General features: G+C 47.0%; 1 protein-coding gene across 5 annotated transcripts in view; it reads right to left on the bottom strand.

Moving 5' to 3' along the window:
* Nucleotides 1-289: 289 nt before the first annotated feature.
* ARHGEF2 (Rho/Rac guanine nucleotide exchange factor 2) overlaps nucleotides 290-13051 on the bottom strand; it is a 168795-nt gene continuing 156033 nt past the window's right edge. For 4 of the 5 annotated variants that reach the window (XM_087913749.1, XM_026721827.2, XM_087913750.1 and 1 more), the window contains 7 exons: nucleotides 11752-11856; nucleotides 9976-10043; nucleotides 8632-8673; nucleotides 8458-8508; nucleotides 6211-6621; nucleotides 3726-3918; nucleotides 290-2532 (listed from right to left, as the gene is read on the bottom strand). In XM_087913749.1, the coding sequence (XP_087769875.1) occupies nucleotides 2447-2532; nucleotides 3726-3918; nucleotides 6211-6621; nucleotides 8458-8508; nucleotides 8632-8673; nucleotides 9976-10043; nucleotides 11752-11856 (956 nt within the window). In that variant the 3' untranslated portion in view covers nucleotides 290-2446. The remainder of the gene's footprint in view (nucleotides 2533-3725; nucleotides 3919-6210; nucleotides 6622-8457; nucleotides 8509-8631; nucleotides 8674-9975; nucleotides 10044-11751; nucleotides 11857-13051) is intronic. The other variant, XM_087913748.1, reaches the window with a different exon arrangement.

The following is a 13051-nucleotide window of genomic DNA, read 5'->3' as shown; positions in this document are numbered from 1 at the left end:
GACACACATTCTCGGTTTTGATATCTTTAATTAAACTTTTCTGGTCCCCTTTTTCTTTTACAAGTTAAATCAACAGCAAAACAATAAACCGTTTTTTACCTTCATATACATTTAATTTTAAAAAAATCACTCTCCTTTTGTTATTTTTAAAAAAAGTCCTTCATGGCACTTTCTTTCTTTCTTTCTTTCTTTCTTTCTTTCTTTCTTTCTTTCTTTCTTTCTTTCTTTCTTTCTTTCTTTCTTTCTTTCTTTCTTTCTTTCTTTCTTTCTTTCCTTCCTTCCTTCCTTCTCTCTCTCTCTCTCTCTCTCTCTCTCTTTCTTTCTTTCTTTTTTTTCTTTTCTTTCTTTCTCTTTTTAAACCTTCTCTGTTAAGAGGTGTTACTGGTCAGAATTGCAGGAGGGTTTTTGCTTTTTTTTTTTTTAAATCAGTAAAAGAAAATTTTTTAACGGATTGAAAAGGAATTTTAAAAATGGCTAAAGTGAGAGAAATATGGATTGGATGGCGGTTCCATAGAAAGGAGAAGATTGTTCGGGGATTTCTGGCCATCCGAAGAATGACCTGTGAGGGACAATTTCTATTACCAAACTGAGTTTTTTTTTCTTTTTCACACATTTATTCTCTGTAGAAATTGGGATGGAATTGACTGGAACAGCATCTTAGAAATGGTGATTTTTTTTTTAATTGTGCAAGGATGAGAGAGGAGAGACCCCTATTTGCAATTTGCACAAATTCCTTCTTGTACTTTATTTTTCATTCCTTCGATGGGGTGGAATTTGTTCTCGGGAACAACCATCTTAAGGAGTGATCAAAAACCGACATCTTTAGAAAAGGGGTTCCCTTTTGGGGGGCATTTGTTTTGATCAACTCGGGCTATACACACTCGGGCTAAACACACTCAGTGGGTGTGCAAGTTGTGTCAATGGCAATGTAAAAAAATAAAAAATAAAATCACATTCATCTTTGTTTCCAAGCAAGCTAGAATTCAGGCCAATTTCAAACTCAATCTCTAATCCCTGATGTTTTTCCCTGATACGTATTTTTAATGACAAAAAAAATTCCACTAAGCTTTGGTTAAAAAAATGTGGCTTAAAAAAACCCTGAAAATTGTGCCTTTGCTCTTTGCTCTCCCCCAATAAAATGAACAAACAAACAAAATCTGAATTTTCACAGCACAATCTAAATTCCCAAACAGAGATATTGTTCTGCAATCCCAGCAATGCATATCAGTGGAGACCATCAGGCTTGCAGACAGAAAACATTCCCTTCCCGGGTGGAAAAATTGGCAAAATTTAGCTTGCAAAAAAAATAACTCCAGGTTTTTGATGTTTAACAGATCATATTATAACATCATCTCCACACAGGGATTGAGTATTCATTGGTGGAACATCTACAAACCCCAACATCTCTCTGGGATCTATTTCCCCAAAGCTAATTAAGATTAGAGCAGGGGTCCCCAAACTTGGCAACTTTAAGACTTGTGGACTTCAACTCCCAGAGCTGAAGTCCACAAGTCTTAAAGTTGCCAAGTTTGGAAACCTCTGGATTAGAGATTGAAAATACAGGCCGTTGCCTTAAAGCTGAACGAATTAGATCTCTTTTAAGAAGTCAAGAGTTGGAGATTTGCAAACCAATTTCTCTCTTGGGAGGAAGAGCGAGAAGTCAGTCAAAATTCCTCCTTTTTGTGGGAAACACTGGATTTCAAAAAAAGGAAAAAAGCTCTCTCAACTAAACAAAGGCTGACTAGCAGGAGAGTAGCTGGTGAAAAATAAAAATCCAGAACCCCAAGTTGACTGAGTCACACCTAAATTTAAGAATTTAAGGACCTGGAGGGTTCTCCTTGGTCGACTTGCCTTCTCCTGGCTCTTTCAAGGTGGAGGGGCTGACCAGCAATCTTGCTACTTTTTTGCCCTGAATGCTCACATTCGAGACCCCCTGAAAGTTTTCAACAAAAGCGGAAACAACTTAAAAAAAATAAACAATAATTTAAAATATCTTCAATCGGGATGGGTCGGCTTCCACCCCGTTTCCAAAATAAATAAAAGTTAAATTGCAGGAAGTACAGCAGGAGTGGGGTTAGGATCCCAATCAGCCCCGACGCACCGGGGCTCTTACGGTCCGGCGGCTTTTATGGACCCCAGAAGGCGCCTGCCTGAACCCAGCAACATGAGCTAGAGAAAGGAAGGTTCCTTCAGTGACCGAGGTCAACAGCCACTGGTCCCTGGAGATGTGCAACTCAATGGGCTGCCCTTCTTTGCCCACTTTTGGGACAGGCGTTCCCTCTACCCTCCCTCTCCCTCCCCCAGTCCAGCCCAAAGTTCCAAGTCCCTGAAACCCCCTGGCGTGGGGCTTCGATCAAACAAAAATGGAGGGAGGGGGACCGGCAGGGGAGCAGGTGGTCCTGGGTGGCTCGGGCCGTGCTAGGCAGCTCCCCGGACCTGGCACCCTCTAACTGCCCAGGAGGTCTCCGTCACCAGTGCTGGGCTCCTGGATGCTCTCCACCTCTTCTGGAATATCCTGCATCCTCAGGAAATCTGAAAAAAGCAGCAAGAGGCATTCCTGGGGGATGGAAGCTTCGCGGAGGATGCAAGGCTTCTGCCTTGGGTAAAACCTGGAACATCCCGTTCTGTATTTATTTGTTAAACTAGCTCGATACCTCTGCTTCGCTACGAAACTATGTGGTCGGGCTTAGTTTTGGGGGGAGGAAAATAAGGGGAAAAAATTGTGCTTCTTCCTACCAGCATCCATCGGTAGTGTCCTGTCAGTGTGTGAGAGAGTTGAGGGCTGTTTGGAAACTGAAAGAGTGTTTGCTGTGTGAGCAAGGAAGAGACAGCAAGGAGCCTGGACGTGGCTTAGCTCAACTGTTCTGTACTAAAGCTGCTTGGTGCTCTGGAACTAAAACTGAAACTCCTCTCCTTGTGTTTTGCATTTAGAACAGATTTCTTTTCAGGTGGGGAGGGGGAGTAGAACTCCTTAGCATCAGAACATGTTAATAATAATTGTATAGGAAATACTAATGCTCTGATAGTCATTTGGAAAAATCCTTTCTTAGCGAGCACCTAGAAGCCAAGAGGAACATAGGGGCCAAATTTCAAGTTTGTAGGCTTTACAGTTCTGGAGAATTTGTGATGATGCCTGAGTGCTTTTTTGCTTTTATATACAGTATATAGATTTATAGGCCCCATCTCATTATCCACTATCCTCTATTCCATTAGGACAGCAGGACTTGCCTGGGGAGTGGGGAGGGGCAGGAGGACAAGGCTCCAAGTGCCTGTCTTAAGAGGACCAAGTGGTCCCTGGCTGCCCCCTGGAGTTTCTCGGCTTATGCCAGCAGCTGAGCCCCCAAGTTACGGCCACAACTGAGCCCAAAATTTATGTTGCCAAGCGAAGCACTGGTTAACTGAGTTTTACAATTTTTCTTGCCACTATAGTTAAGTCGGTAACCCGGTCATTAAATGAACCGGGCTCCCCCATGGGAGGTCACGAAAGGGGATCCCGTCACCCTGGGAGGCTGCAACCATCGTACATATGAATCAGTTGCCAAGCATCCAGGTTGCCCATGGGGATGCAGCGACGGTCATAAGTGTGAAGAAAGGTCCCAGGCCACTTTTTTCCAGCGCCGTTGTAACTTGGAGCGGCCGCTAAACGAGCTGTTGTTAAGTGGAGGGCTACCTATACCTGGCTCCACCTGGCCAGGCGAAAGGGCCAGCCTGATGCTCCAACTCACCTCTGGGGCTGGATGGGGGAGAGCGGGAGGTGCCCAGGCCCTCCTCCTCCATCAGCACCTGCAGATGTTCCTCTGCCTCCTCCTGCAGCCGATTGGGGATGCCGGAGAAGGCGGCCTCGTCCCGCTGGCCACTGGGGAAGGTCCGGTGCAGGGAATGGCAGCCGGGCGAGAGGGGCTCCCCAACTCGGTTCTGCTGTTGGGAAGAAAAGGGGTGAGAAGAGCCTGAGTGAAGCCCTCCAGGGCAGAGATTCAGTTGCTAAAACACAGGCCCGCCCCTCTGTGTCCGAGAAGGACCATCTGGTTGGCGGGCCTTCAAAACCTTCCCTCGATCAGAATAGAGTTGGAAGGGACCTTGGAGGTCATCTAGCCCAACCTCCTGCTCAAGCACCCATGTTAGACAAACGGCTGCTCAGCCTCTTCTTAAAAACCTCCAGGCTTGAAGAACCCATAATTTTTGGTGGCCAGCTGTTCCACTGGTTAACTGTCCTCCCTGGGAGGAAGTTTCTCCTTAGTTCCAGATTGCTTCTCTCCTTGATTCGTTTCCATCTGTTGCTTCTTGTCCTGCCTTCAGATACTCTTCTCTTCCACTGAGTGAAGCTCCAGGTCTTCCAGTGTGAGCCACCGAGAGGGAGCTTCCCCCCCAAACCTCAGCTGCTCTGGGCTTAGCCCTGGGAGGCTGCAAGGTGGGAGAATGGGCCTCTCCTACCCCCAGAGGGATCCTGCAGCTCTTGACCGCTCAGTCAAGGGTTTGATGCGAGTCAGGGGGACTAAGCAGCCTTCTCCCCTCCAAAGATAATAAGGGGACGGGAGGCTCAAACCTACAACGAACGGTTGCAGGAACCGGGCCTGGCTACTCTAGGGAAGAGGAGGACCAGGGGAGACAGGATGGCGGTCTTCCAATATTTGAGGGGCTGCCCCAGAGAGGAGGAGGGGGTCAAGCTACTTTTCAAAGCCCCTGAAGGCCAGAGAAGGAAGAATGGATGAAAACTGAACAAGGAGAAATTTAACCTGGAAATAAGGATAAACTTTCTGACAGTGAGAACAATCAACCAACGGAACAGAAGTTGCCTTCGGAAGTTGTGGGAGCTTCAAGAAGAGACCGGACTGCCATGTGTCTGAAATGGTGTAGGGTCTCCTGCTTGGGTGGAGGGGGGTTGGACTAGATGATCTCCAAGGTCTCTTCCAACTCTATTGAAGTCATTTTTTTTAAAAAAAGAACTACCTTGATGGTCCAAGTGGGGTCTCTTTTTTGAAGCCAGATTGAAGAAGAATCTGACAGAAGGGATGCCAGCGCAATAAATTGACGTGCGCCACCATAGCTGGGCCTTAGGGGAGAACCCACATTGGGGGGGGGTCCAGCTAGAATGCAGTTGGTAGTGGATTGCCGCTCCCTGGCTTGGAAAACCCTGGGGGAGCTGAAGAAGACCCAACGCAAACTCAAACCCTTCCGCCTTCAAAACTCTTCAGATTCCTCCAGTTGCCTTTCAAATTTCGTAACAAACGGCCAATCTGGGGCTCCTTAATAGAATAGAATAACGGCGTTGGAAGGGACCTTGGAGGTCTTCTATTCCAGGGGTCGCCAACCAGTGGGCCAGGGACCCCTGGTGGGCCGCGAGAAAATTTGGGTGGTCCACAGAGAAATGCCCCCCCCCCCCAAGCAATTAATCCAGGCTGCGGCAGAAACACAAGGCTGAGCCGCCCACATGGCCCGTGGGAACACAAGGCTTGCGTTGCTTGCATTGCGAACAACAGAGGGTAGTGAGGGGAGGGGGAAAAAGGCGGAGGGGGGGGAACTTGCCCCACTCACCCCAGGCGCCTGGCCTGGCCACCGGGCTGCTTCTTTCCGCTTCTTTCTCCTTCTGCTTTTGGCTGCAGGCAAGGAAAGCAGCCGAAGTCTTTCTTTCTCTCCCCCAAACTCCGCCAGAAATGAGTCTTCGGGGCTTTGCAAGGCCTCCTGCTCCAAGAGGCTGCGCCGGCAAAGACTCATTTCTGGCAGAGTTTGTGGGAGAGAAAGAAAGACTTCTGCTGCTTTCCTTGCATGAAGCCAAAAGTCTCTCTCTCTCTCCCCCTGAGAACGGAGCTGGAGACGGAATCCTGTGATCCCAAATAAAGAACGATCGATCGGTAGGAAAATGGGGTGGGGAATTTTCCTGTAGACTTTTTTGGGGATTTTCCCAGGGTCTCTGGTCCGTGGGATTTAAAATTATGGGTTTGGTGGTCCCTGAGCTCCAAAAGTTTGGTGACCCCTGTGCTAGTCCAAACCCCCTATCCAGGCAGGAAACCCTACACCACTTCAAACTTAATTTCAAGGGTTGCATTCACACAACATGCTGAATTTGTTTAGGTATATAACCTGGATTTGATTTCATTTAAAACTCTGCGGATTACGTGAACCTCATTCTCTTTTTGGGGTTGACTTATCCAATGCAGCCAAGGGCCTCCCCACACCAGCCCCTTGGACAGGAGGACGGGTGTTGGCACTCACTGGAGGAGGCGTGAAACTTTGGTACAAAGCATCCCCAGCAGGCAAACTGCGCCTCCGGGGCTCAGCTCCTTTCCGAATCCAGACAGCTTCCATGGTCACCCGGGGCGCGGCCAGCTGCCTCCGGGCCTCGTCCACCTCTCGCTCCAGCCGCTGCCGCTCCCCCTCACTCTCCCGCAGCCGGGCCTCCAGAACAGCCACCTCCTGGGCCTTCTCCTGGCCCAGCTGCCGGCAGCGGTTCAGTTCCTGCTGCAAGAGGGCGTGCTGCTTCTGCAAGAGTGAGAGCTCCGTGCTTTGCTGTTCGGCCGCGGTGGGGGCCTCTTTGCAGGAATTGCTGCGGCTCAGCCGTTCCCGCCGTTCCCCGGCCTCGGGCGCCTGGAAGGCCAGAAGGGAGTCCTGATATGCGACAATGCCCTGAGGGAGGAAACAGGAAGAGGGCAGCAAGCAGCATCTCTCCCCTCCCCGCCGTCCCCCACCCCAGCTGTGCTTGTACTGTCATAGGATGCCGTTCTGCTTCTAGCTGCACATCGCATCTTGCCAGCCTGACATTAGCAACGGGGGTGGAGGGATGTTCTGACCCAAATCCTTTTCCAATAAAACAAACATGAACCAAAGGGAACAGAAACCTTTTAATGATTCTTACGAATCCTCAGTTAAAAGGCTGCTGCAAACTAATTAACTTTGATAAGCACAAGCCTTGCCAAAACTGAGAGAGCCAAGAGTAACAGATAAGAAATATTTCACAACTCAAGAGTCTTAAGATACTGCAATGTCCATGAGGCTGGAGTTTCAAAACGTCTTTGCTTCCTGCAAAGAACGTCCGCTTCACAGCTGGCTTTTATCTTCTTGAAGGAGAGGCCATTACCTTGCAGCCTTACTCCCATGCTGCAGCAGCTGCTCTTTCCTGTGAGCAACCTTGCACGCACACACACTTGTCACAGGCTCCTTGGGAAGCTCCTCATCGCTGCTGCCAGCCCCGACAAACTCTGAAGGCAGCAGTCCACTTCCTGATGGTCCTGGCCCCTCATCTGAGTCCTCGCTCTCCTCAGCCATCCACACCTGCTGCCGGCTAACCACAACAAGGGATTGGAATGTGGGGGGACAAGGATGTGGGGATTGGGGGGGATGTTTGGGAGTGAAGCTGTACTTGGCTCAGAAAACTAGTCACACCAGTCCAGCACAAGGTCAGCCAAAAGAATGCAGAGGTGGAGAAGGCGCCAACGCCTAAACAATAGCACTTATATAGTGCTTCACAGTGCTTCCCAGCACTCTCTAAGCAGTTTACAGAGTCAGTGTATTGCCCAACACTCTGGGTCTTCGTTTTACCGACCTTGGAAGGACGGAAGGCTGAATCAAGACAGGGGTCCCCAATCTGGGAGGGGTTTGCAACTGGGCTCTGGAAATTGCCGGCAAGTGCGTGCACATCCTCATTTGCGCTCTCCGTTTGTGCGAGCAACAGACACACGGGTGCGCCACTCATGTAAATGGAGCTGTGTGTGCGTGCTGTCAGCTGCTTGCAGAAACCATCCCCTCCCCCTCCACCAGTCTGCAAAGCCGGAGACATTGGGGGACTCTGGTATAGGAAACAGCTTCTCGGTTCCCAGATCTGCACATCCTTGGCTGTCTGTAGCTTCTCACAGAGCCCAGCTGGGCTTCCATCCCCCGCTTCTTCCTTAGAGTCCAATCTTCCCCCCCAAACCCATTGCTAATGTCAGGCTGTCAGCTCATGAAGAGAGGAGATTGTCAGCTGCTCTGCTTGGCAGAAGCCCAGGGCACAGCTTTTGACAGGGTTAAAGGGAGAGCCATCATCTTAACGGCATTGCATTAACTTAATATAAGTTTAGGTAAAGGTGAAGGTTCCCCTCCTCGCACATCCATGCTAATCGTTTTCTGGCTCTAGGGGGCGCTGCTCATCTTCTTGACAAAGCCGAAGAGCCAGCGCTGTCCGAAGACGTCTCCGTGGTCATGTGGTCAGCATGACTGAACACCGAAGGCGCATGGAATGCTGTTCCCTTCCCACCAAAGGGGGTCCCTATTTTCCTACTTGCATTTTTTTTACGTGCTTTTGTAACTGCTAGGTTGGCAGAAGCTGGGACGAGGAACGGGAGCTCACTCCATTATGCGGTGCTAGGGATTCAAACCGCCAAACTGCTGACCTTTCTGATGGATAAGCTCAGCATCTTAGCCACTGAGCCACCCGCCTCCCAACTTAACTAAGTTTAATAACCCTTTAATAGTGGAGGCTCTAACCTGCAATCCATGGAGTAGAGAGTAGAGGCTCTTGAGGCGCTGCAGCATCTCCTGGAGATTGGGGAAGAGGAAGGCTGTGTCCAGTCTGGCCAGACCAAGCTCCCTCCTGCATCCCACCCAAAACTAGAGCCCCGCATCATCCCTCTCCCTCTCTCTGGGATGCTTCCAACTCACCTCCTGCACTCCTTTGGGCTGCACCTGGTTGCCGTTTCCATCCTAAAGGAGGAAGGCATCAATCACATCAGAGGCCACAGTGCCAACGTCAACGGAAAGCTCAGCAAGGGAGCGGAGTCCGGGCCAGCTCAAAACAGAAGGGGGACCAAAGCCCCCCCCACACACACACCAGGAGCTCCTCTCCAGTTCCTAATGGGCCCAGGGACAAATCCTCCCTCCTACTGGATTCCCCCCCCCCCCAATTTCCCAGTCATCCCAGCCAGGCCACAGAAAGCTGCTGAACGTCTCAAGAATGACCTTTGCGCAAGCCCTGAATTTTCCTAGCAATAAGCCTTTTTTTTTCTAACTACCCTAAAGCCAAGCTGGGAGAAAACATTTTCAAAGGAATTTCAAGAGGTGAGATTTCCATCAGCTTCCTTGGGGGAAGGGGAATCAGTTTCCCTATGATTTTTTTTTAATTGGCCTTCTTTAAAATTATGTTAATGTTAATTATCAGTAAAATGCCTTGATAAGGCCCCACTTGGAATACTGCATTCAATGTTAATAATAAGTAAATAATAAGTAAATACATACACTGAAAAATGTGAGGAAATGCAAAAGATGTCTTGATGTTGATAACAATGTATAAAGTTTTGTTTTCTGTTTTTTAAAATTTGGAAAATTAATAAAAATTTATTAAAAAAAATAAAATAAAGTAAAATTATGTTAATGTTAATTAACATTAACATAATTTTAAAATGTTAATACCATTTTATAATGCCTTGATAAGGCCACACCTGGAATACTGCATTCAGTTTTGGTCACCATGAGGCTGGGGGATAAAATCCTATTCTATTCTATTCTATTCTATTCTATTCTATTCTATTCTATTCTATTCTATTCTATTCTATTCTATTCTATTCTATTCTATTCTATTCCTTCCAATATTTATTCTATTCTATTCTATTCTATTCTATTCTATTCTATTCTATTCTATTCTATTCTATTCTATTCTATTCTATTCTATTCCTTCCAATATTTATTCTGTTCTGTTCTGTTCTATTCTTTTCTTATTCTATTTTATTCCTATTCCCTATTCTATTCTATTCTATTCTATTCTATTCTATTCTATTCTATTCTATTCTATTCTATTCAGGGCTCTTGCAGAAAGCTTGAAAAGCCCAAGCAGCCCTCTGCACATGGCAAATAAAGTGTGGCCAGTGGAAGGTTCTACCCATTCACAAGGTGGCTGAGCTCTGGGCAAATGACCCAGCAGTCCCGCACTGAAGGCAGCTGCCTAGCCCAGCCGCAGCACTGAAACAGGGAAAGGGCTCATCAACTGTCCAACTGCTTCCCAAAACTCACCCGATGGTTTGAATCAGCCTTGACCCTGGTAAACTCCAGAGCATCATTCATACTTCCAGTCTCCCCGTCTGTAGGAAGAGAACACGAGTGGTTTTGAGCTCCAGAAAGGGAATGCAAAACGTCTCAAAACAGTGATTGAGCACTAAAATAAAAGAGTGGCAAGTTTTCCCCAGACCATTCTGTTTCACTTTAATGTTGTCTTCTACTGCTATCCACCATCGCACCCATCCTCACCAAGAAAAATAAATCAGAATAGTCATTTGCCCAAGGCTTCCAGCAACGTGGTTATTTGAACCACAGTGAAGTGAATGAACCCAAAGGCCTGGGTCAGCCCAAAGCCTCTGACCGCAGTACTGTATAAGAGCAGCCTGCAGTGAAATTTCAGGGTCCTTCGGTGGGTGGACTTCAGGGTGAGGAGATGCTAAGGGTGTAAAAAGGTAGCACCCGCCCCGCCTAGAAGAGTGAAATATTTGAGAAATATTTTAAAAATATTATTTATTACATTTTCCCTAAAAGAGAAATGGAAATCTCAAGGGAGACAGAAACTCTGTGCCCCCAGCAGATATATGGCCAGCCTATCTACAAGACAAAAGAACTTCAGCTCCAGGGTGATGGGATTAAGGCATGCGCCTTCAGGACATAATAGAATTATCTATCAGCAGAGCTCACCACATGGCACAACCACCTGGGGAAATTACATCACCCTCCGGGCTTCAACCAAACTTGATTCAGACAAAGATGAGCCCACGTGTCCCCACGGGAGTCTGACAGCAACCAATAGAATACATGCCCTCGCCACAGGAACAGGAAACTCAAGGGAAAGGCCCCAAAGAGGGTATAAATACCTCTCTCACACAATTCCCTGTGGTCTGCTGCACCAGGACCATGTGCTTGATGGTTCTGCTTCATCATTAAACCATCTTTCCATGTTTCCAGTGTCTTTCTCCCAACTTGGAACAGATGGATATTTCTTCCAACAATTGGAACAGGGTGGGCCAGTTCGCCACAGCGGCCAACTCACTGCTGCCAATTCTCCATGGCCAACTCACCTTGGGACACAATACGCTGCGGCCTACTTGCTGCAGGAAAAGTCATCCATTTTATTTAATGATTCAAAATAATTTTCATTTTTGTCATTCACGTTTCATTTAGTCCCCCCACACTTTGGCACCCTTTCTTTAACAATTCTATTTCACAGTGTCACTTTTGTCCCGTTGCAAGTTGGCCGAGGAGAATTGTATTCAGAGTTTTGCAGCATTAATTCAGCGGCAGAAAAATAAACACATCTTAACATCTTTATAAACATAATCAGTAGATTTTACAAACCAGTTGTAGATTTCTCCAACATGGAGCAAACTCAAACAGAAACATGTTGCAAATTCAGAGCAGAACTCCAGTCTTCAGCAAGCAAGTTAGTTTCTCTTTTCCTTTAGTTCAGCAGGCAAGCAAGAGGAGAGAAGCAGTTTCATTTTCAATAGACAGACTCAGAGCTTCGCATAGCTTCAGAGCTGCAGAGCTTAATACAGAGCCAAGCCTAGGCTACTTCTAGTTTCAGTTTCCAAACAGCTCTCATTGGCTGACTTATTTGCTATGCCTATTCATTGGCTGACCTTGTTATCATGCTCTATTCCAGTTCATGAATATACTCTGACAAATTGTGCTGGGACAAGTTGGCTGTAGAGACATGGCCCAGTGAGTTGGCCCTGGCGAGTTGTCCTTGGATCCAGGAGGAAGCTGTGGGCTGAAGAAATTGCGGAAGAAAACGGGGGTTCTTACTTGCGGTGTTACTGGGGTTTGGGCTGGAGCAGCTGCTGGGAACCTGCATGTGATTCTGTTCTGGATCCCAGGCGGGTCCCACGACAAGATCTTTCAAAACTTCCACTGGGGGTGTATTTGTTGGTGAAGAGAGACAGGAAAAAAACCACACACACACATATTTAACCAACAGGTATTCTTTGCTCTGTGCTAACACGTGGTTATATACAACGTTCCCAATGTTGCTTCCCAACTCCCAAACCTTTGTGACTATGTCAATAAGATGCAACTCAGATGTCCAAGATGCCGAGTGTTTTTTAGATGACATTCAGATCCATGGCAATGCCAACTCAAAAACTGGGCCATATATAGTCCTTTCTCCAATCCAAGAAAAGAACTAACATTGAGACTTGGTGGGAAGGAACCAAAATTGTGACTGTAGCCTGCCCTGATTGAGTCTTGCCTAACACAGGCCTGCTAGGATCTTGCCAAGTCTGTCTCCTATCCCAAGACTACTCTGGAGGGCTGGCATCTCAGAGGAAGCCCCCCAATTCTGTATCAGAAGATGGGGTAGAAAAGAGACTTAGGACTTCATGGAAATCCTCAATCGTTCTGGTCATGGTTGTCCCAAAGGTGTTTTTCCCCCCAAAGGCAACTGAAGCTTCTTGGATCAAGAGCTAAATATTTTCAAAAAAACAAACAAACCCCAAGAAAGTCCAGTTGAAAAGGGAAAAATCACCTTTGGGACAGACCTAGTTTTGGGATTTCCTCAGAGAGTCCTGGGGATTGATGGAAACTTGACACTGGACTTAGGAGAGGGAAAAACTGCTTCCCCGAAACTTATTCATACATTTTAAGAGGGTCTGAAGGAAAAATGAATGAATTGGTGTTCTTTGGTAAAGTTTCAAATGTTTCATTTCTAATGTGAAATTCAGGCCATTAGCTTTGTTTGCATTTGGCACTTAATAAATTATTCGGGCATCCTTAACGGCTTCCTCCCTTTTCTCCACCTCTTTTGAAGCTCTTTTGGGCACTTCCGTGAGGTCTGTTAGCCAGAACTCCTGCCGACACCTCCTCTCTCTTCCTGCAAGATGTTTTAACTTTTGGAACCCATCCAAAAGGATTGGAGGGGGTCAGGGAAGTCTCTGTAGCCCTCTTGATGTAGAGACCCCAATTTCTTCAAAAACTAAGGTCTCTCCATTGCAGTGGTTTGGCGTGGGGAGAATGGCACCTTCTATTTTATTTTATTTTTTTATTTATATATCTTCAAAATACTTAGTGAATAGTAGATTATCAAAATCTTGATAACAATGATATCTAT

Source organism: Pseudonaja textilis, chromosome 16, assembly GCF_049901715.1.
Source record: "Pseudonaja textilis isolate UNSWEBS1 chromosome 16, rPseTex1.2, whole genome shotgun sequence".
Classification (NCBI taxonomy): domain Eukaryota; kingdom Metazoa; phylum Chordata; class Lepidosauria; order Squamata; family Elapidae; genus Pseudonaja; species Pseudonaja textilis.
The sequence above is the reverse complement of the archived record's forward strand: the minus strand, read 5'-3'. Positions and strand labels throughout refer to the sequence as shown.